This window comes from Podarcis muralis, chromosome 10, assembly GCF_964188315.1.
Source record: "Podarcis muralis chromosome 10, rPodMur119.hap1.1, whole genome shotgun sequence".
Classification (NCBI taxonomy): Eukaryota; Metazoa; Chordata; class Lepidosauria; order Squamata; family Lacertidae; genus Podarcis; species Podarcis muralis.
This window is the reverse complement of record NC_135664.1, coordinates 67,693,510-67,714,549: the sequence shown is the minus strand read 5'-3', so window position 1 is coordinate 67,714,549 and position 21,040 is coordinate 67,693,510. Positions and strand designations below refer to the sequence as shown.

General features: G+C 49.5%; 1 protein-coding gene across 1 annotated transcript in view; it reads left to right on the top strand.

The window, feature by feature from the left end:
- LOC114605780 (store-operated calcium entry regulator STIMATE-like) overlaps positions 1-20,514 on the top strand; it is a 44,557-nt gene extending 24,043 nt beyond the window's left edge. The window contains exons 5-8 of the mRNA XM_028747355.2: positions 3,003-3,115; positions 10,110-10,193; positions 13,941-14,057; positions 19,803-20,514. Coding sequence (XP_028603188.2) covers positions 3,003-3,115; positions 10,110-10,193; positions 13,941-14,057; positions 19,803-19,919 — 431 coding nt within the window. The 3' untranslated portion in view covers positions 19,920-20,514. The remainder of the gene's footprint in view (positions 1-3,002; positions 3,116-10,109; positions 10,194-13,940; positions 14,058-19,802) is intronic.
- The last annotated feature ends 526 nt before the right edge of the window (positions 20,515-21,040 follow it).

Genomic DNA, 21,040 nt, shown 5'->3' with positions numbered 1-21,040 from the left:
ACAAAAAACTCGCAAGACGAAAGGGTTTTTGGTTTTTTGAGTTGCTTCGCAAGACGATTTTCCCTATGGGCTTGCTTCGCAAGACGGAAACATCTTGCAAGTTTGTTTCCTTTTTCTTAACACCGTTAATACAGTTGCGACTTGACTTCGAGGAGCAACTCATAGCACGCGGTGTGGTAGCCTTTTTTGAGGTTTTTAAAGACTTTGGTGATTTTTGAAGCTTTTCCAAAACTTTTCCGAAACCGTGCTTCGCAAGCCGAAAAAAAATCGCAAGACGAAAAAACTCGCGGAACGAATTAATTTTGTCTTGCGAGGCACCACTGTAAATTTATTGAGTAGGACAGCTGCAAAAACTTAAAAACACTAGCAGGATTGAAGTAACTCCTACACTGTAAAATAGATAAAATGTGATGATAAAATACGTGAAAAGAAAGTGATAAGGGATATCAACTGAAGGGAGGGAGGGAGGGAGGTCACAGCTCGGCAGAGCAAAAAGGTTTATATATTGATGAATGTATGGAAAGAAAGAATATGTATGGAATGTATGGAAAGAAAGAAAACAACAAAAATTTATTGGGGGGAGATAATGGGCGGGGCCAGATACAATAACAATAATATTATTTGAACCGCATCCATCTGACCGGGTTGCCCCCGCCACTCTGGGCAGCTTCCATCACACATAAAACATAATAAGACTTCAAACATTGAGAACTTCCCTATACAGTGGTACTTTGGGTTAAGTACTTAATTCGTTCCAGAGGTCCATTCTTAACTTGAAACTGTTCTTAACCTGAAGCACCACTTTAGCTAATGGGGCCTCCCGCTGCCGCCGCGCCGCCAGAGCACAATTTCTGTTCTCACCCTGAAGCAAAGTTCTTAACCCGAGGTACTATTTCTGGGTTAGCAGAGTCTGTAACCTGAAGCGTATGTAACCCGAGGTACCACTGTACAGGGCTGCCTTCAGATGTCTTCTAAGGGTTATATAGTTACGCCATCTGACGGAAGGGCATTCCACAGAGAGGGTGCTGCTACCGAGAAGGCCCTCAGCCTGGTTCCCTGTTGCTTCACTTCTCGCAGCAAGGGAACCGCCAGATGGTCCTCAAAGCTGGACCTCAGTGTCCGGGCTGGATGATGGAGGTGGAGACGCTCCTTCAGGTAGACAGGGCAGAAGCCATTAAGGGCTTTAAAGGTCAGCACCAACAGTGAATTGTGCTGTGAAACATACAAGGGCATTGTCTTCTTTCTCTCGCAGAGCAAAATAGGGCAAGGAAGGTGCACGGCTTCTCGCACAAAACTCGGTACCCACTTGAAGCCAAGTCTCTGCGCTGCTGGTCTCCACACCAGTGTACTGACTCTCCAGAATTTGCTCTTTGTGCAAAGGGTTGACGTCAGTGAGCCACTGGGTTGCTTCTAAATCTTACGTAACTTTTGGAAATGTAGCAACCGTCTTTTTATCCCCGCAAGAGAACATCTGGATTTTCTTTTGAACGAGGCTGAACGTTTTTCTTCATAACACAATCATTTCAGAATGCCTGAATAAATTCTCATTTCTTGCTGCTTACAATGTTCTTCTCACTCGTCCTGCCTACATGATTAAGGGTGGCTGGTTACATGCCAGCAAACCCTCACAGCTTCTGGTATTTCAGATCCTCAAGATAGGAGACTCTCCAAGGGCCCAGAATCTCCTTAAGATTTTGATGGTGTCTCTTGCACTTCCTCATTCACCATCTCTATGGGTGCTGAAAAGTGCCCTCTGCCTTTGAGCTTTTTGCTCTCCTGCTTTCAAGGCTTGCTGGGTGCTGGGAGAGGGGGCTGGTCTGGAATGCTTTCTAAAGACACTGTGTCCGTCAGCTGTCACCCCACTGGTGGTTCCTCTTCCTCTTCCTCCTTCTCCACCAGAGTGGTGTAGTGGTTAAAAGCAGTGGATTCGTAATCTGGTGAACCGGGTTCACTTCCCCGCTCCTCCACATGCAGCTGCTGGGTGACCTTGGGCCAGTCACACTTCTCTGAAGTCTCTCAGCCCCACTCACCTCACAGAGTGTTTGTTGTGGGGGAGGAAGGGAAAGGAGAATGTTAGCCGCTTTGAGACTCCTTCGGGTAATGATAAAGCGGGATATCAAATCCAAACTCTTCTTCTTCTCTCCTTCTCCTCCTCCTCCTCCCATTATTTCCCAGCTTTCCCCCTCATCTGCCTCTGAACTGTGACCTCCCTCAAAAACCCCTGTTATAATTCTGAACTGTTGTCTTCTTCTCTGGAAGGTTCAGGCTGGGGGGCAGCGGTCTCCACCATTCCTCCTCTGCCCTGTCCCTGACACTTAATAGTCCTCCTCCTCCCCACTTTATTCTCACAACAGCCCTGTGAGGTAGTTTAGACTGAGAGTTAAGTGTCTGGGCCCAAGTGTACCCAGTGGACTGAGTGGGGATTTGAACCCTGGTCTACCAGGTCCTAAGAGACACGGGTGGCGCTGTGGGTTAAACCACAGAGCCTAGGGCTTGCCGATCAGAAGGTTGGCGGTTCGAATCCCCGCGACGGGGTGAGCTCCCATTGCTCTGTCCCAGCTCCTGCCAACCTAGCAGTTTGAAAGCAAGTCAAAGTGCAAGTAGATAAATAGGTACCGCTCCGGCGGGAAGGTAAACGGCGTTTCTGTGCGCTGCTCTGGTTCACCAGAAGCGGCTTAGTCCTGCTGGCCACATGACCCGGAAGCTGTGCGCCAGCTCCCTCGGCCAATAAAGCGAGATGAGCGCCGCAACCCCAGAGTCGGCCACGACTGGACCTAATGGTCAGGGGTCCCTTTATCTTTATCTACCAGGTCCTAGTCCAACACTCTAACCACTGTACTACAACGGCTCTCTGTTGTCTTGCAGATATGCATCAGTGTAAAGGAAGAAGCAGCTGGTGGTTGTTGAGTGCCATTGGGTGATTGGCTTCCATGTCAGCTTTGCCGATTCTTTTATAGGCCCACGGACTTGGGCTTCACCTCCATCGTTTCGTTTTCTTCCAGGCGATCCTCCACAAGCAGCTGCTTGGATTGGGCAGTGCATCCTCTACCTGTTGATTATGGTCTTTGAGAAGACGACAGTTGGCCTTGTCTTGCTCATTCCTGGCTGGACGAAGGTAAGAAAGGTGTATGTTAACTGTTCCTTAAGAGGAGGCAGAAAAGGCTTGGCCTGAGGACAGGGAGGGGAACAAGCTGTCCCAAAGCTTTCCCCCAAAGAATCCTGGGAACTATCGTTGGATAAGGGAGCTGCAGTGTTCTGAGTGATGAAACAAACAATCCCTCTTTCTAGGGAACTCTGGGTATTGTAGGTCTGTAAGGGGAAGAGGGAGTCTCTAAACAGCTCTCAGCACCCTTCTTAAACTACAATTCCCAGGATTCCCAGCCCTGACTGCTTAAAGCAGTACGATACTGTTTTGAATGCATAGTGCAGATGGGACCTTAATCTAGAGCATGGGTAGGCAAACTAAGGCCCGGGGGCTGGATCCGGCCCAATCGCCTTCTCAATCTGCCCCATGGACGGTCCGGGAATCAGTGTGTTTTTACATGAGTAGATTGTGTCCTATTATTTAAAATGCACCTCTGGGTTATTTGTGGGGCCTGCCTGGTGTTTTTACATGAGTAGAATGTGTGCTTTTATTTAAAATGCATCTCTGGGTTATTTGTGGGGCACAAAATATAGCCCCCCACAAGGTCTGAGGGACAGTGGACGGGCCCCCTGCTGAAAAAGTTTGCTGTCCCCTGGTCTAGAGATACTTCTTGGGTTAGATTCAGTGGAGTCGCCCAAACTTTCATGCATGGCTAATGGGTGAATTTGTAAAAAAATCAAAAAATTGTCCAGTAGCACCTTAGAGACCAACTAAGTTTGTTCTGGGTATAAACTTTGTGACACATTCCTTTGAGCAACAGACGAGACACCTGAAACCCTGGGTTTGTTTTTAACCAGCGGATCTGCTCGCAAGGAAGGAATAGGGAAAACTATAAGGACGTAGGTGGTGCTGTGGGTTAAACCACAGAGCCTAGGGCTTGCCGATCAGAAGGTTGGCAGTTTGAATCCCCGCAAGGCTGCCCAGGAGGACTCCCCTGAGTGAGTGCTTGAGGGCCCTGCTCTTGCCACTTACCATCTGGCCTGGGGCGGGGCCTGACAGGCCTCATAAGGACTGTGTGCTGCTTGCGGCCTGCTGCCCAGGAGGACTCCCCTGAGTGAGTGCTTGAGGGCCCTGCTCCTTCCTGCCACTTACCATCTGGCCTGGGGCGGGGCCTGAAGCCTCATAAGGACTGCGTGCTGCTTGCGGCCTGCTGCCCAGGAGGACTCCCCTGAGTGAGTGCTTGAGGGCCCTGCTCTTGCCACTTACTACCATCTGGCCTGGGGCGGGGCCTGACAGGCCTCATAAGGACTGCGTGCTGCTTGCGGCCTGCTGCCCAGGAGGACTCCCCTGAGTGAGTGCTTGAGGGCCCTGCTCTTGCCACTTACTACCATCTGGCTTGGGGCGGGGCCTGACAGGCCTCATAAGGACTGCGTGCTGCTTGCGGCCTGCTGCCCAGGAGGACTCCCCTGAGTGAGTGCTTGAGGGCCCTGCTCTTGCCACTTACTACCATCTGGCTTGGGGCGGGGCCTGACAGGCCTCATAAGGACTGCGTGCTGCTTGCGGCCTGCTGCCCAGGAGGACTCCCCTGAGTGAGTGCTTGAGGGCCCTGCTCTTGCCACTTACTACCATCTGGCTTGGGGCGGGGCCTGAAGTCTCATAAGGACTGCGTGCTGCTTGCGGCCTGCTGCCCAGGAGGACTCCCCTGAGTGAGTGCTTGAGGGCCCTGCTCTTGCCACTTACCATCTGGCCTGGGGCGGGGCCTGACAGGCCTCATAAGGACTGTGTGCTGCTTGCGGCCTGCTGCCCAGGAGGACTCCCCTGAGTGAGTGCTTGAGGGCCCTGCTCCTTCCTGCCACTTACCATCTGGCCTGGGGCGGGGCCTGAAGCCTCATAAGGACTGCGTGCTGCTTGCGGCCTGCTGCCCAGGAGGACTCCCCTGAGTGAGTGCTTGAGGGCCCTGCTCTTGCCACTTACTACCATCTGGCCTGGGGCGGGGCCTGACAGGCCTCATAAGGACTGCGTGCTGCTTGCGGCCTGCTGCCCAGGAGGACTCCCCTGAGTGAGTGCTTGAGGGCCCTGCTCTTGCCACTTACTACCATCTGGCTTGGGGCGGGGCCTGACAGGCCTCATAAGGACTGCGTGCTGCTTGCGGCCTGCTGCCCAGGAGGACTCCCCTGAGTGAGTGCTTGAGGGCCCTGCTCTTGCCACTTACTACCATCTGGCTTGGGGCGGGGCCTGAAGTCTCATAAGGACTGCGTGCTGCTTGCGGCCTGCTGCCCAGGAGGACTCCCCTGAGTGAGTGCTTGAGGGCCCTGCTCTTGCCACTTACCATCTGGCCTGGGGCGGGGCCTGACAGGCCTCATAAGGACTGTGTGCTGCTTGCGGCCTGCTGCCCAGGAGGACTCCCCTGAGTGAGTGCTTGAGGGCCCTGCTCCTTCCTGCCACTTACCATCTGGCCTGGGGCGGGGCCTGAAGCCTCATAAGGACTGCGTGCTGCTTGCGGCCTGCTGCCCAGGAGGACTCCCCTGAGTGAGTGCTTGAGGGCCCTGCTCTTGCCACTTACTACCATCTGGCCTGGGGCGGGGCCTGACAGGCCTCATAAGGACTGCGTGCTGCTTGCGGCCTGCTGCCCAGGAGGACTCCCCTGAGTGAGTGCTTGAGGGCCCTGCTCTTGCCACTTACTACCATCTGGCTTGGGGCGGGGCCTGACAGGCCTCATAAGGACTGCGTGCTGCTTGCGGCCTGCTGCCCAGGAGGACTCCCCTGAGTGAGTGCTTGAGGGCCCTGCTCCTTCCTGCCACTTACCATCTGGCCTGGGGCGGGGCCTGAAGCCTCATAAGGACTGCGTGTTGCTTGCGGCCTGCTGCCCAGGAGGACTCCCCTGAGTGAGTGCTTGAGGGCCCTGCTCCTTCCTGCCACTTACCATCTGGCCCAGGGCGGGGCCTGACAGGCCTCACTAGGACAGTTATTGCCGGAGGGGCACAGAGTGTTTTTAAAATGTTTTTAAAAAAATTTCTTTGGATTTTTTGTATGTGGGGGGTGGGGGTGGGATGGATGTGTGGGTGGGTTTGGGGAATTATTTTTTTATTATTATTTTGATGTTTTTTGTAATTTTTACATTCTGTTTGTTTGTATTGTTTTATTGATTTTGTTTGTTTGTTTAAGGTGTTATTTTGTTCTTAGGGGGAGGGGTCAGGGCTGCCGGGGAGTGGGCCCCAGCCCACAAAATGGCTGGGGCATGTTCCACAGGGGGGGATGCACTGGGACAACTGATCTCAGTGATCACGGGTAGGAGGAGGAGTTACGCTAAGACTAGACCATGTCATTACAGAGGGGGCAGGTTTAGTCGTTGTCTGAGGACTATTCCTGCCTCCGGGTCTGGTCCTGACCGGATGGATACTAGAATCAGCAAGGGATACCCACATGACCTGAAAGTGTTGCTGTGCAATGCAAGGTCAATGATTCATAAGACCACTGCCATCCATGACTTGATCATGGATGGAGGACTTGACCTGGCATGTGTGACAGAGACTTGGCTGGATGAAGCAGATGGGCCTGTCCTTGCTGCTGCTTGTCCACCAGGTTTCTCTTACGCACAGCAACCCAGGTCATGTGGGCGGGGAGGGGGGGTTGCAGTGATTTTTAGGAAGTCATTAGTTTGCACCAGGCGTCCTATTGGGAAGACCCAGTTTTCTGAGTGCATGTTCTGGAAGTTGGGCAATAGGGGCAGTACAGGATTCCTTTTGGTGTACCGACCTCCCCGCTGCACCAAGGATTCCCTGTCCGAGCTGCTTCAGGTCGTGGCGGATGTTCTCCTGGAGACACCTAGCTTGGTCGTCCTAGGGGATTTTAACATCCATGCCGACACGACCTTACAAGGGGCCGCTCGGGACTTCGTGGAAAGCATGGCCTCCATGGGGCTGTCCCTGAATAAGTCTGGCCCTACCCATAGCCGTGGACATGCCTTGGACCTGGTGTTTACCTCTATGGATGTTGGTGATCTGACACTAAGTAAAAGCGAAACGAAAGAAGTGCCATGGTCAGATCACTTCCTGGTGCAACTGGACTTCTCTGCGACCCATCCCCTCTGCAGGGAGGTGGGACCAATTCGGATGGTCCGCCCCCGCCACCTAATGGATCCAAATGGTTTCCAGAGAGTGGTAGGGGATGCTTTATCCCATGTTGATGGCCTTTCAGCCGATTCCCTGGTGGCCCGCTGGAATGTGGAGTTAACCAGGGCTATTGACTGTTTGGCTCCGAAGCGCCCTCTCCGATTGCATGGAGCCCGGACAGCCCCGTGGTTTTCCACGGATCTGAGGGCAATGAAACAATCGTTGAGACGGCTAGAGCGCCGGTGGCGGAGAACTCATTCCGAATCTGACCGGACACAGGTTAGAGCTCAACGTCGAGCCTACCAAGTGGCGATAGCGACGGCGAAGAAGAATTTCTTCACCGCCTCTATTGCATCTGCAGAAAACAGCAGCAGGAGACTTTTTCAGGTGGTTCACAATTTAGCGGAACCACCTGCAACATCGGGGCCCAGTACGGGCCACATGTTCTCCTGCAATGATTTTGCAAAGTTTTTTGCAGATAAAATCGCTCAGATTCGGGAAGAAGTAGACTCCACCGTGGGAGCAGGGCCGGGGCGGGAGAGTGCTAGAGTTCTGTCTAGTCAAGTTGAGTGGAATCAATTCCAATCTGTTACCTCCGAGGATGTGGACAGGCTGCTTGGACGAGTGAAACCAACCACCTGTCTCCTGGATCCTTGCCCATCCTGGCTTATAAAAGCTAGCCGGGAAGGACTGGGCGATGGGCTTCGTGGGGTGGTGAATGCTTCCCTCCGTGAGGGAGCCTTCCCAGACCCGCTGAAAGAGGCGGTTATTAAACCGCTTCTTAAAAAACCATCTTTAGATGCGGCCACGATGGCCAATTATCGCCCAGTCTCAAATCTTCCATTCCTGGGCAAGGTGATTGAGCGAGCGGTTGCCGAACAACTCCAGGCACGCCTGGAAGAAGCGGACCATTTGGATCCCTTCCAGTCGGGATTCAGGCCTCATCATGGGACTGAAACTGCCTTGGTCGCACTGGCTGATGATCTCCGGCGGGCTAGGGACAAAGGTGAGAGCTGTTTCCTAGTTCTGCTGGATCTCTCAGCGGCGTTTGATACCATCGACCATAACATCCTTCTGGACCGTCTTGAGGGGCTGGGAGCTGGGGGCACTGTCATACAGTGGTTCCGCTCCTTCCTCCTGGGCCGTGTTCAGAAAGTGGTGGTGGGGGATGAGTGTTCAGACCCCTGGGCTCTCACTTGTGGGGTGCCTCAGGGTTCTGTCCTCTCCCCCATGCTTTTCAACATTTACATGAAGCCGCTGGGAGAGATCATCAGGAGGTTTGGGCTGGGTGTTCATCAGTATGCCGATGATACCCAGCTCTACCTCTCTTTTAAATCAGAACCAGTGAAGGCGGTGAAGGTCCTGCGTGAGTGTCTGGAGGCGGTTGGAGGATGGATGGCGGCTAACAGATTGAGATTGAATCCTGACAAGACAGAAGTACTGTTTTTGGGGGACAGGAGGCGGGCAGGTGTGGAGGATTCCCTGGTCCTGAATGGGGTAACTGTGCCCCTGAAGGACCAGGTGCGCAGCCTGGGAGTCATTTTGGACTCACAGCTGTCCATGGAGGCACAGGTCAAATCTGTGTCCAGGGCAGCTGTTTACCAGCTCCATCTGGTACGTAGGCTGAGACCCTATCTGCCTGCGGACTGTCTCGCCAGAGTGGTGCATGCTCTGGTTATCTCCCGCTTGGACTACTGCAATGCACTCTACGTGGGGCTACCTTTGAAGGTGACTCGGAAACTACAATTAATCCAGAATGCGGCAGCTAGACTGGTGACTGGGGGCGGCCGCCGAGACCATATAACACCGGTCTTGAAAGACCTGCATTGGCTCCCAGTACGTTTCCGAGCACAATTCAAAGTGTTGGTGCTGACCTTTAAAGCCCTAAACGGCCTCGGTCCAGTATACCTGAAGGAGCGTCTCCACCCCCATCATTCTGCCCGGACGCTGAGGTCCAGCGCCGAGGGCCTTCTGGCGGTTCCCTCATTGCGAGAAGCAAAGCTACAGGGAACCAGGCAGAGGGCCTTCTCGGTAGTGGCGCCCGCCCTGTGGAACGCCCTTCCAGCAGATGTCAAAGCGATAAACAACTACCTGACATTCAGAAGACATCTTAAGGCAGCCCTGTTCAGGGAAGTTTTTAACATGTGATTTTACTGTATTTTTGGTTTTTATGGAAGCCGCCCAGAGTGGCTGGGGAGGCCCAGCCAGATGGGCGGGGTATAAATAATAAATTATTATTATTATTATTATTATTCCCGTTGCTCTGTCCCAGCTCCTGACAACCTAGCAGTTCGAAAGCACATCAAAGTGCAAGTAGATAAATAGGTACCACTCTGGCGGGAAGGTAAACAGTGTTTCTGTGTGCTGCTCTGGTTCACCAGAAGCGGCTCAGTCATGCTGGTCACATGACCCGGAAGCTGTACGCAGGCTCCCTCAGCCAGTAAAGTGAGATGAGAATCGTCTGCGACTGGACCTAACGGTCAGGGGTCCCTTTACCTTTAACCACCACGAAGGAATCCCTGATTCACACATTCTTGCGAACACATTCCCAAGTGGGCTGGGGACAGCTGAGTGTGATGCGTGGCTGCAGTTTTAAAATCTGTAGATCATTGTGAGACGAAAGGAAAATCGCGAACAACTTGGGTGTCTAGATTTCCTGAAACGCTGGGCTTGAAACTCACCAACTCTGCGTGAAGCCAGTTGTAACATGTTCAGACTTGGCAAGGCACATTTACGAATGTCCTCAACTGCAAATGTACCCTTTCCTCTCTAGATAGTGTGGGTAGGGATGATGGGATTTGTAGTCCTACCTAATATCTGAAGGGGATCACATGGACCAGACCTTGTTTAGTAAGCATGCAAGACACATTTAATCTCTTTAAAAAGTGTATGGTATTTTATGCCTTCTCCAGCTTCAAGAGATTCTTCTGAACTACATTCCTGATCCACAGTTGGAGCTGGTATTGGTGATGCTTGTGGTCCCTTTTATAGTCAACGTGAGTAACTTCTGGGAGGAAATCTTGAGCTTTCTGACTGTTTTCACCCTGTGATAAAATACTGATGTGGAGGAAGAGCTCAGCCTTTGGAAATATGAGGTGGTGGCTGAGCTCTGAGCAAAGCCGGACGGAATGGAGGTATGAATCAGGGAGAAATTTGATTCTGTTATATTTAAAGGCACACATACCTAATTCACACTTTCTGGGGGGTGGGGAAGTGTGTTGAGACACAGTCGTCTCTTCAAGCACGTAATGCTTATATTAAGTACATACCCTGGGTCAAGTGTGCTTAGAAATGCATAGATTCGTGCAAAACAGTGTAATGGAAGTGCATTATATTGGGTGAAATTGCTTTGCAAAAATAACGTCCACTCAGGGAGTGGCAAGGAAGGCCCCTGCCATGGGTGCAGGTGAGGGGGGGGTGCAAATCGGCTAAAATATGCCCATAAATATGTTTATAAATAAAAAAATATTGATTATTGCCTCATAAGAAAAGGTTTTTAATAGAGGGTCTTTATATGATATGGGGGGGGGGCTCCCCTATTTTTCTTGGCTGGGGGGCGCAATCTGGACGGTTCTGCCAGGGGCGCAAGATCACCTAGCTACAGCTCTGCGTCAACTAGGGCAAACTGCTTATAAAAATGCGAGGGAGAAATTAGCACTAAATAAATATAAATGTAAACTACAGTGGTACCTCGGATTAAGTACTTAATTCGTTCTGGAGGTCCGTTCTTAACCTGAAACTGTTCTTAACCTGAAGCACCACTTTAGCTAATGGGGCCTCCCGCTGCCACCGCACCACCGGAGCCCGATTTCTGTTCTCAACCTGAAGCAAAGTTCTTAACCTGAAGCACTATTTCTGGGTTAGCGGAGTCTGTAACCTGAAGTGTATGTAACCTGAAGCGTATGTAACCCGAGGTACTACTGTATATTTATTTATACCCTGCCTTTTTCCCTGGCAGGACTGAAAAGGGGCTTACAGATAAAAGTGCTAGTGCATTTTCGTGCAGACTAAAAACATAAATAAATAAATTCCACAAACTGAGATGGAGAACTGAGCTTTAAAGACGAACATGAGAAACAGAGAGAGAGACTAAAATTGACAGATTTGTCCATTATTGATTGGCAGCGATGCCATGCTGGTTCATGATGACATAGGAAACCCTCCTTATGCTGGGTGGAGACCGTGGGTCAATCTAGGTCAGTATTGGCTATGCTGACTGGCAATAGCTGTCCGGGATTTCGGACAGGCCTCTCAGCCATACCTGGAGGTTCCAGGGATCAATACCTTCTGCATATAAAACAGGTTCTCTGCCACAGAGCAATGGCGATTGGCTCTCTCTGAAGCTGGGAAGCTGACGCTGAGGTTGAAAGCTCAGTGCAGCATTAAAAAGATTTGCCCTTTAATTGTCTGCCCCGGATGAAGAGGAACAAATACCCCTCTCTTTTCGCTCTGAGGCTTTGGAAAAAGAGGTGGGAGGAGACTGACCAGAACCCACGGATTCCGTAATCCGGAGACCTCTTGGCAAGGCAACGAAACCAGAAAGTTGCATTCTCAAATTCTCTTCAATAAGAAGCAAGAGTTTGGAAAACAACAGGCATTTCGCATGTCTGCAGAAATCTAAAGGATATATAATACGAGCACAAGTAGTGATGACGGTACAGTGGTACCTCGGGTTAAGTACTTAATTCGTTCCGGAGGTCCGTACTTAACCTGAAACTGTTCTTAACCTGAAGCACCACTTTAGCTAATGGGGCCTCCTGGCACCACCGGAGCACGATTTCTGTTCTCATCCTGAAGTTCTTAACCTGAAGCACTATTTCTGGGTTAGTGGAGACTGTAACCTGAAGCGTATGTAACCTGAAGCGTATGTAACCAGAGGTACCACTGTATCTGGTTTAAGGAGGTTGGCTTTTTTGCACATCTGACAGAGCACAATTATTTTTAAAGGGGATTGGACTGGAGCTATAAAAACATGCTAGTTAAAAAAAACCAGGAAGCTGCTATCTGCACCCCAGCTTGTTCTATCAAATGACAAATCGTACGGTGGTTGTTGTTTAAAAGAAGAAAACGTAGAGCATTTATGGGAAATCTTTTCATCTGCTGTTAAAAATGGCAGAGCAGTAGGAAGCCCTCAGCCGGGGAGGGGCGTAGAAAGATTTGGCATGTAGTGTTACTATGTGAGCTCATTATAAATTAATTTCTTGCTATCATTTTCCACACTGAGACAGTCGTTATTTTGCAACGAAGCGTTTTGGGATCATATAAGTTGAGTGCGTTGCAGCTGTTTTCTTGACCAAAACTCGGTTTTACCTCTACCCTCGGTATTTGTGCTGACGTTACAGTTCACAAGAAATCATAGTCTCTTAGTTTACAGTGCAGCGGTGGAGTGGTTGTGTGTGCGGTTGTGTGTGTGCACGCGCACAAGTGCCCATGCCAGGGGTAGGGCACAAACAGAGCCCACCTCGCCTGCCCAGCCCCCATCAAGGCCATACCAGCCCCGATCGGCACGGCTGTCTTGCCCTTCTCGCGCCAGCTTCCCCAGAATTGAGCCTTGCGATTCCGCTTGGGGACAGCGACAACCACATGCTGTGCCCCCTGCTGCCCGCTGGGCAGCCGATGCAGCACTTGGCAGGTGCAAAGCAGGTGCCCCCACACCAGGTGCCCAGCACGGCACAGCCTGGTGCTCCTTTCCGCGAGTGTTGGTTCCACCAATGGCTGAAGAGTAGCGCCAGGCTATGCTGTGCTGGGGGACACCTGCATGGGGGCACCCACTTCACGCCCCCTAAAAAATCTGTGCCCAGGGCCACAGCCCCTCTGGCACCCCCTACGCTATGCCCCTGTTACAGCGGTATGTCTCTGATGTCAGAGCCCTGTGGCAGGAGAGCGTTCTGTTTAAATGCTTAGAAGAAACAGAGGATGGCTTTGTTTCTGACCAGTCACTCTTAACTTTTGCTTTTTGTAAATGAGTTCCTTGAAGTCCTGCCAGGGAACCATGAATGGATTTGCGCCACCCTCCAAAACGCTGGCTTTTGTTTTATGTGTCTGGGTGCTGCTTGTTCTTTTCTTGCGCTTTTTTGTACAGTGGTACCTCGGGTTAAGAACTTAATTCGTTCTGGAGGTCCGTTCTTAACCTGAAACTGTTCTTAACCTGAGGTACCACTTTAGCTAATGGGGCCTCCTGCTGCCACTGCACTGCCAGAGCATGATTTCTGTTCTCATCCTGAAGCAAAGTTCTTAACCCGAGGTACTATTTCTGGGTTAGCGGAATCTGTAACCTGAAGCGAATGTAACCTGAGGTACCACTGTCCTGACACGGAATCTTCCTTACATTTTAGTGGGGACCCAAAACTGAACAACAGCAACAACAAAATATACCTATCTCCTGCGAAGAATTTCAGGTTTTCCACCCTGGAAGTACAGAACCTAATGTCTGCCCCTCTGTTCTTCAAGTACAGTTGTATCTTGGAAGTTGAACGGAATCTGTTCCGGAAGTCCGTTCGACTTCCAAAACATTCGGAAACCAAAGGGCGGCTTCTGATTGGTTGCAGGAGGCTCCTGCTGCCAATCAGAAACTGCAGAAGCCCCGTTGGACGTTCAGGTTCCAAAGAATGTTCGCAAACCTGAACACTCACTTCCAGGTTTGCGGCGCTCGGGAGCCAAAATGTTCGAGAACTAAGCTGTTCATAAACCAAGGTACGACTGTATGAATAGTTTTGCCCCCTTTGTTTTTCTCCCTTTTTAAGGCTGTTATGTTCTGGGTAGTGGACAGCTTGATCATGAAGAAGCACAAGCAGACAGAAAGCTTTGAAATCAGTGGAGTGATGGAAATCTCACGAGCTTTGCGGGATGAAGAATACCAGGTGAGAACAGAAGACCCATCAAATTAAAAAGGTAAAGGTAAAGGGACCCCTGACCATTAGGTCCAGTCGTGACTGACTCTGGGGTTGCAACACTCATCTCACTTTATTGGCCGAGGAGACAGCTTCCAGGTCATGTGACCAGCCTGACTAAGCCGTTTCTGGCGAACCAGAGCAGAGCACGGAAACACCGTTTACCTTCCCGCCAGAGCGGTACCTATTTATCTACTTGCACTTTGACGTGCTTTCGAACTGCTAGGTTGGCAGGAGCTGGGACCGAGCAATGGGAGCTCACCCCGTCGAGGGGATTTGAACCGCCAACCTTCTGATTGGCAAGCCCTAGGCTCAGTGGTTTAACCCACAGCGCCACCCACGTCCCTAATTCTGTTACCTTTTTATTACCATTTTTATTCCGCCTTTCCCCCAGAACCGGGAGTCAAGATGTCTTACAAAAACAGTCACGACGCTGCTTTAAATGTATGGTGCAGATGTCACCTCAGATGTTTTTTGAATAAGTGGTTGTGCACAATGCAGAGATTCTGTCCTCTGGGATAGTGGCCGTCCTGTTTGCAGAAGTCCTTCTGAGGATTTCCTCAACGTTTTCAAACTCATCACAGTTTTAAAAGCTCCCTCTTGCCCTTTCTCTTTTCTTTTAAGAAGAAGCTAAAAGGAAAAGATTTTCAGAAAGTCCAGCTGATTTTGTGTGCATCAAGCACAAGGTTCTAAAAACGGGCACTGCTCTGCTATCCAGCATAAGCCAAACATCCTTTAAAATTCTAGTAAAACCTCCAGATATTTTGCAGGGCAGCTCCTGGTCCCTGCACCGCCTCCTGTTCCAGAACTTCTGCAGGGCATCTGGTTGGCAAAGGATGAAACAGAAGTTCTTGTGTAGTTCTCAATTTTCCGCCATAAAATGAGCGGCAGTGACTCACTGAATTGGTGCAAGGAAGAAATCCCCATCTTAAGAAAAGTGTGGGGAAATCCCCACCCCACATTGGAACACTCAATGCAGGCATTGGGCACTAACCAGGCAGGTCGACATCTTCCTGTTGTTCCCAAAAGCAGGCAAGGAGGCTCTTCCTCTCAGCTCAGTGTCCTCCACGACCTTCGTTGCAAGTTCAAAGGAAAAGATCCATAATATTTTCCCGGCAGGTCTTTGTTCTCGGCCTTTGCTAACACAACTTGGGCCCCTGGGAAGGTTGCGTTTGTAGCATCCCATGTCTCTGTTTGCATATGCATTATGGTCAAAGGGCATAACGAGGGTAGTTGATCGTTGTCTGTGTCGTTTAACCTCGCTCCTGTCGGTTTCCAGGGACTGCGTGTGTTTGTATTGAAAATTCAGTTCTTTGGCAATGTACAAATTCTAGCTGGAAGGAAGAGGAGGAGACCTCCTAGTTGCAGTAGACAGTGGTTGGCTCTCTGCCTCTGTCTACTGTATAGAGAGACCTTCACTCTGTCCAGGGCAGTTTGCAACAATTAAAAATTGAGCCTTAAAAACCAGCCTTTCTCAACCTGGGGGTCCCCAGATGTTGTTGAACTACAACTCCCATCACCCTTAGCTAGCAAGGCCAGAGCTCAGGTGAAATATACTCGGAGTTGAGAGTGGATTTCATGCTCTTTATTCAGCTCATAGTGGTGAGGAGGAATGGAAGTTCCCCCAGAATGTCTGCTTTATATACATTATTTACACAATGGGCCCTACGTGATTGGCTAATTCCGGGATTCACCTGTAGGCCAATCTGGTTGCGGATTCACTTCCACCTGGAGCTGGATTGGGTGGCTCCTGTGGACCAATCAGACTGCTGCATTCTGGACTCTATTGTTCTAGGACCAATCAGACTGCTGTATTCTGAATCCTGTTGTTCTAGGACCAATCAGACTGCTGCATTCTGAATCCTATTGTTCTGGGACCAATCAGACTGCTGCATTCTGGACCCTATTGTTCTAGGACCAATCAGACTGCTGCATTCTGGACCCTATTGTTCTAGGACCAATCAGACTGCTGCATTCTGAATCCTATTGTTCTAGGACCAATCAGACTGCTGCCTTTTGGATCCTATTCAACTCAGTACATAACATCAGGGATGATGGGAGTTGTAGTCCAACAACATCTGGGGACCCACAGGTTGAGAACCGCTGCTTAAAAACAGTTTAAAACAAACAACAGCCGCAGAAATTTTAGTTATAGCAGGGTGCAAGTGGACCCTCTGGAACGTGAAGGATTGGTTGAGGTCGATCTTAATCATAGTTCTTCTTTGCTCACTCAGCTGAAAATACTTGGAACAGATTTCCCTTCAGTTTCTCCTCCTCAAAGAGGAGTACAGTAGAGTAGAGAGATGTACTGTACATCTCCTCAAAGAGATGTACAGTAGAGACTTTTATTTTTTTACCTGTATTCCTGGCTTCACTTCTGGTCAAGTACCTCAAGAGCTTTATCCGCATTGATCAGGTCTGGCTGCAAGCAGGCGCCAATTGATATCCACCCCACTTAGATTTCAGGTCCTATCTTTGAAATAAAGCTCTCCATTCTTCGCAGTGCAGAGTGCGGCAGAGGGGGCAAGTATACAGTTCCTGCAAGGCTTGAATAGGAGCAGACCAAATATTCATGCAGTCCTGCCTGAGCTCCATTATTGCTACTTTTAAAAAAGGAGATCGAGAGAAGCATCTCCTTTGCTTTCCTTCGCAAGGAAATAAATGTCAGGCTTGCTGCCCATTCTGGAAGGAGAAATGTGCAAAACCTGCCTAGAAATCGTACCTTTAGAAACTCGAGAATAATAATAATAATAATAATAATAATAATAATATTGAGTGGGTTTTTTGCACCCATCTTTCTCAAGAGACAATGGAGTATGTCTCCACAGGTGAAAACAAATCACTGTGTTAGCAGCCCTGAGGTGGCCTCCCTGGGACACCAAGAGTCATCTAGTCCTACCCCCTGCAATGCTAGAATCTCAACACTCAGTCCCCCACCCAGTTTGAAACCACCCTAGATCCTGCTTAGCTTCGTAAATGTGCAAGCCCTTTTATTGCTGCGCCACTAGGAGGACAGAAGTATTATATTGCTTTAAACCAGCCTTTCTCAACCTGTGGGTCCCCGGATGTTGTTGGACTACAACTCCCATCACCCCTAGCTAGCAAGGCCAGAGCTCAGGGATGATGGGAGTTGTAGTCCAACAACATCTGGGGACCCACAGGTTGAGAACCGCTGCGTCACGTCTTTCCCCCAGAGGATCCTGGGAGCTGTAGCTTGATAAGGGTGCTGAGACCCCGTTTCCCCTCACAGTGCTCCATTTCCCAGAATTCCTTGGGAAAGGGGGACTGACTGACTGGCTTGACAAGACTTAGGGCAGACAGAAGGGGGAAGCAATTATTCACACAGCATATAGTTAAACAGTGGAACTCACTCCAAAGGGATGCCCACCACCTTGGACGGCTTTAAAGAGGAATAGGCAAATTCATCAAAGGGATGCAGGTGGTGCTGTGGTCTAAACCACAGAGCCTAGGACTTCCTGATCAGAAGGTCGGCAGTTCGAATCCCCGCGACGGGGTAAGCTCACGTTGCTCTGTCCCAGCTCCTGCCAACCTAGCAGTTCGAAAGCACACCAGTGCAAGTAGATAAATAGGTACAGCTCCGATGGGAAGGTAAATGGCATTTCTATGCACTGCTCTGGTTCGCCAGAAGTGGCTTAGTCATGCTGGCCACATGACCCGGAAGCTGTGCACCGGCTCCCTCGGCCAGTAAAGCGAGATGAGCGCCGCAACCCCAGAGTTGGCCACGACTGAACCTAACAGTCTGGGGTCCCTTTACCTTTATCTTTTTCGCAAATTCATGGCTACATTTTGTATTTACTGTCGCCTCTGAATGGCAATTGCTGGAAATTGCAAGCCAGGAGCGAACTGTTAAGCTCGGATCCTGCTTCCATTCTTCCCCTTAGAGCATGGGTAGGCAAACTAAGGCCCGGGGGCCGGATCCAGCCCAATCGCCTTCTCAATCCGGCCTGCGGACGGTCTGGGAATCTGTGTGTTTTTACATGAGTAGAACGTGTCCTTTTATTTAAAATGGGTTATTTGTGGGGCATAGGAATTCGTTCATTCCCCCCCCCTCCAAAATATAGTCCAGCCCCCCACAAGGTCTGAGGGACAGTGGACCGGCCCCCTGCTAAAAAAGTTTGTTGATCCCTGCCTTAGAGTGTCTGCTTGGCCACTGTGAGAAATTGGTAGGTCACTGGCCTGATCCTGCAAGGCTTTTTTCCCCACCCCTTACAACTTTAGGCATCACATACTGCGGTGTTTGCCATCCTCTCCCACTTCCTCCTTCATGGGAAGATGTTCACTGTGTTGGATTTCCTCTTTAGCTTTCTGGTCATCACAGGGGCTGCCTCCTTCCCACCCCCACCCTCGGACTTCCTGCCAATTGCAGCCTTAACAGTAACTAAAACACGGGCAGATCCTATTGTTCCGTTTTCTGCAAATGAACGTGCAACTTTGGGAGGTAGACAAGAAAGGAACAAACAGTCATTTGTGCTGGAGCCAAGAAGAGCTGTTGGTACATTGTTAACTACCCTGTTTTTCCGGGAGTGAGCTTTCAAGGCACTCTGCTGAATGTTTGCATTACGTTCTCTAAACAGTCCTGTGCACCTTGCAAGTAAAACCCCTGTTGAACTCAATGGGACTTGCTTCTGAATAGACGTGTATAGGATTGTACAATGGTTAAATAAATTGGCGCAATGCAGAGCATGCCGTTAGCTGAATCTTTCTGCAACAGCATAAGAATTACAAAACAATCCATCAGTTTTTGATGGCCATGGGCGGGTCTGTGTGGTGATCAAATTTGCTCGGCATGTGTTTTAATTTGTTTTAAGCTTACTGTTAAGGGTGGCGCTGTGGGTTAAACCACAAAGCCTAGGTAGGGTTTGCTGATCAGAAGGTCGGCGGTTCGAATCCCCGCGACGGGGTGAGCTCCCGTTGCTCGGTCCCTGCTCCTGCCAACCTAGCAGTTCGAAAGCACATCAAAGTGCAAGTAGATAAATAGGCACTGCTCCAGCAGGAAGGTAAACGGCATTTCCGTGCGCTGCTCTGGTTCACCAGAAGCGGCTTAGTCATGCTGGCCACATGACCCGGAAGCTGTACGCCGGCTCCCTCAGCCAATAAAGCGAGATGAGCGCCACAACCCCAGAGTCGGTCACGACTGGACCTGATGGTCAGGGGTCCCTTTACCCTTTACCTTTACTAAGCTTACTGTTATCTTTTAAATACCTGCTTTTAACAGTCTCTTATTGATTATTTTAATGGGGGGTTTTTTGTTAGCCGCTTAAAGGTTTTATTATAACAATCAGTAAATAGTTAAATTAAAAAAATTAAATTGAATATTTTAAAGTTTTTAATCTGATCTGTGTAGTTAGGGTTTACTCCTTAGGACTTCCTTCTCCCAAAATTGTCCCACAAGGCAGCGAGTATGGATTGTACCTCAGGTTTTACTCCCGAAGCCTTTCTCACAAATGAGTGTTTTATGCAACAGTTTAGGATCAGAGTCTTCCTTCTCCTAGATGGGCTACGTTACACAAGCATTAAAAATATGAAGCATTAATTAAGATACACAATAAAACAACCCCATTGAAACATTGAAATACAAATTTCCCTGATTTAAAACGTGCAATACGCGGTGACCCGTTACGATTAAAAATGCAGCACTATATAAATGAAATAAGAATTAAGTTGGCATCTTGGTTTTCTGCCTTGGTTTTGCAGGTGCTGCTGTGTCCAGCTGTGGATTTTGACCATTCTGCAAGCGAACAGGAACAGTCAGGATCTCTCCTCCGAGTGAATTCAACAACAAGACCATTGGACCACCCGGTTTCGGTTTAAATGGGGATTGCAAGCTGGGCCAAAAGGAGGGGACAGTGGCAACTGAGAGACCTTCAATAAGGATGCTTCGCAAATGATGCGTCCATCTTTGGTTTTCCTGGAAAGTCTGTGGCAATTATGCATTTAAATAAGGATCACAAGGTGGCGCCATCCCATTGCGTCCAAAAGTGATAATGCGCATGGGATTCTCCATCATTCCTGGCCTTTTCTCGGGAGTCTGGTGTCGGGTATTTGATCGACAGAAGATTACATTGTTGGTTGCATTTTGTGCTCCTGAGCTGTGCTCATGCAAATGAGACGAAGTGGATTGACTTGATTCTGGCCAGCCATCTGGTGGCAGATTTTGTTTGCGGCCGAATGATAACACTGCATCCTTGAAAGAATCAAGATTGTATTTCTGGAGCCGACTCTTCTGGCACGCAAACTATACAGATCACTCGTAAATCTGCACACAGATCACTTGTAAAAAAAAAAATTAGGTTGCAAAACTCTCTTTTCAAAACAGAAAGCCTGAGGACTAATCTCGACTCAACTGTGGTTGCTTTTTTACGCTTTTATTATAAGAAGTGTAATAAATATCTGATATTTAAACTTTCCTCGTATTTGGAAGCCATGCTTGTCCTTTGAATCGTCTCTTGAGGGGAGTCTATTCTGAGTGGTTGCTGGTTATTCAAAAGTTGGATTGTTTCTGAGTGGAAACTGTTCCATAACAGTAAACCTCAGGAGAAGCGTTTTCTTCATGTTGGGTTCTGTACGCAAAACCCACCCATTCCCAATGGCAGGATGGTTTCAGAATCTCTGTAATAAGAGGGCGACATCATCTAGTTTTCCATGCCAGGTACCTGTCAGGGGCTGGCTGGATGCTGCTAAGTACCGTACAGTGGTACCTCGCAAGACGAATGCCTCGCAAGACAAAAAACCCGCAAGACGAAAGGTTTTTTTGTTTTTTGAGCTGCTTTGCAAGACGATTTTCCCTATGGGCTTGCTTCGCAAGATGGAAACATCTTTCAAGTTTGTTTCCTTTTTCTTAACACCGTTAATACAGTTGCGACTTGACTTCGAGGAGCAACTCATAGAACGTGGTGTGGTAGCCTTTTTTGAGGTTTTTGAAGACTTTGGTG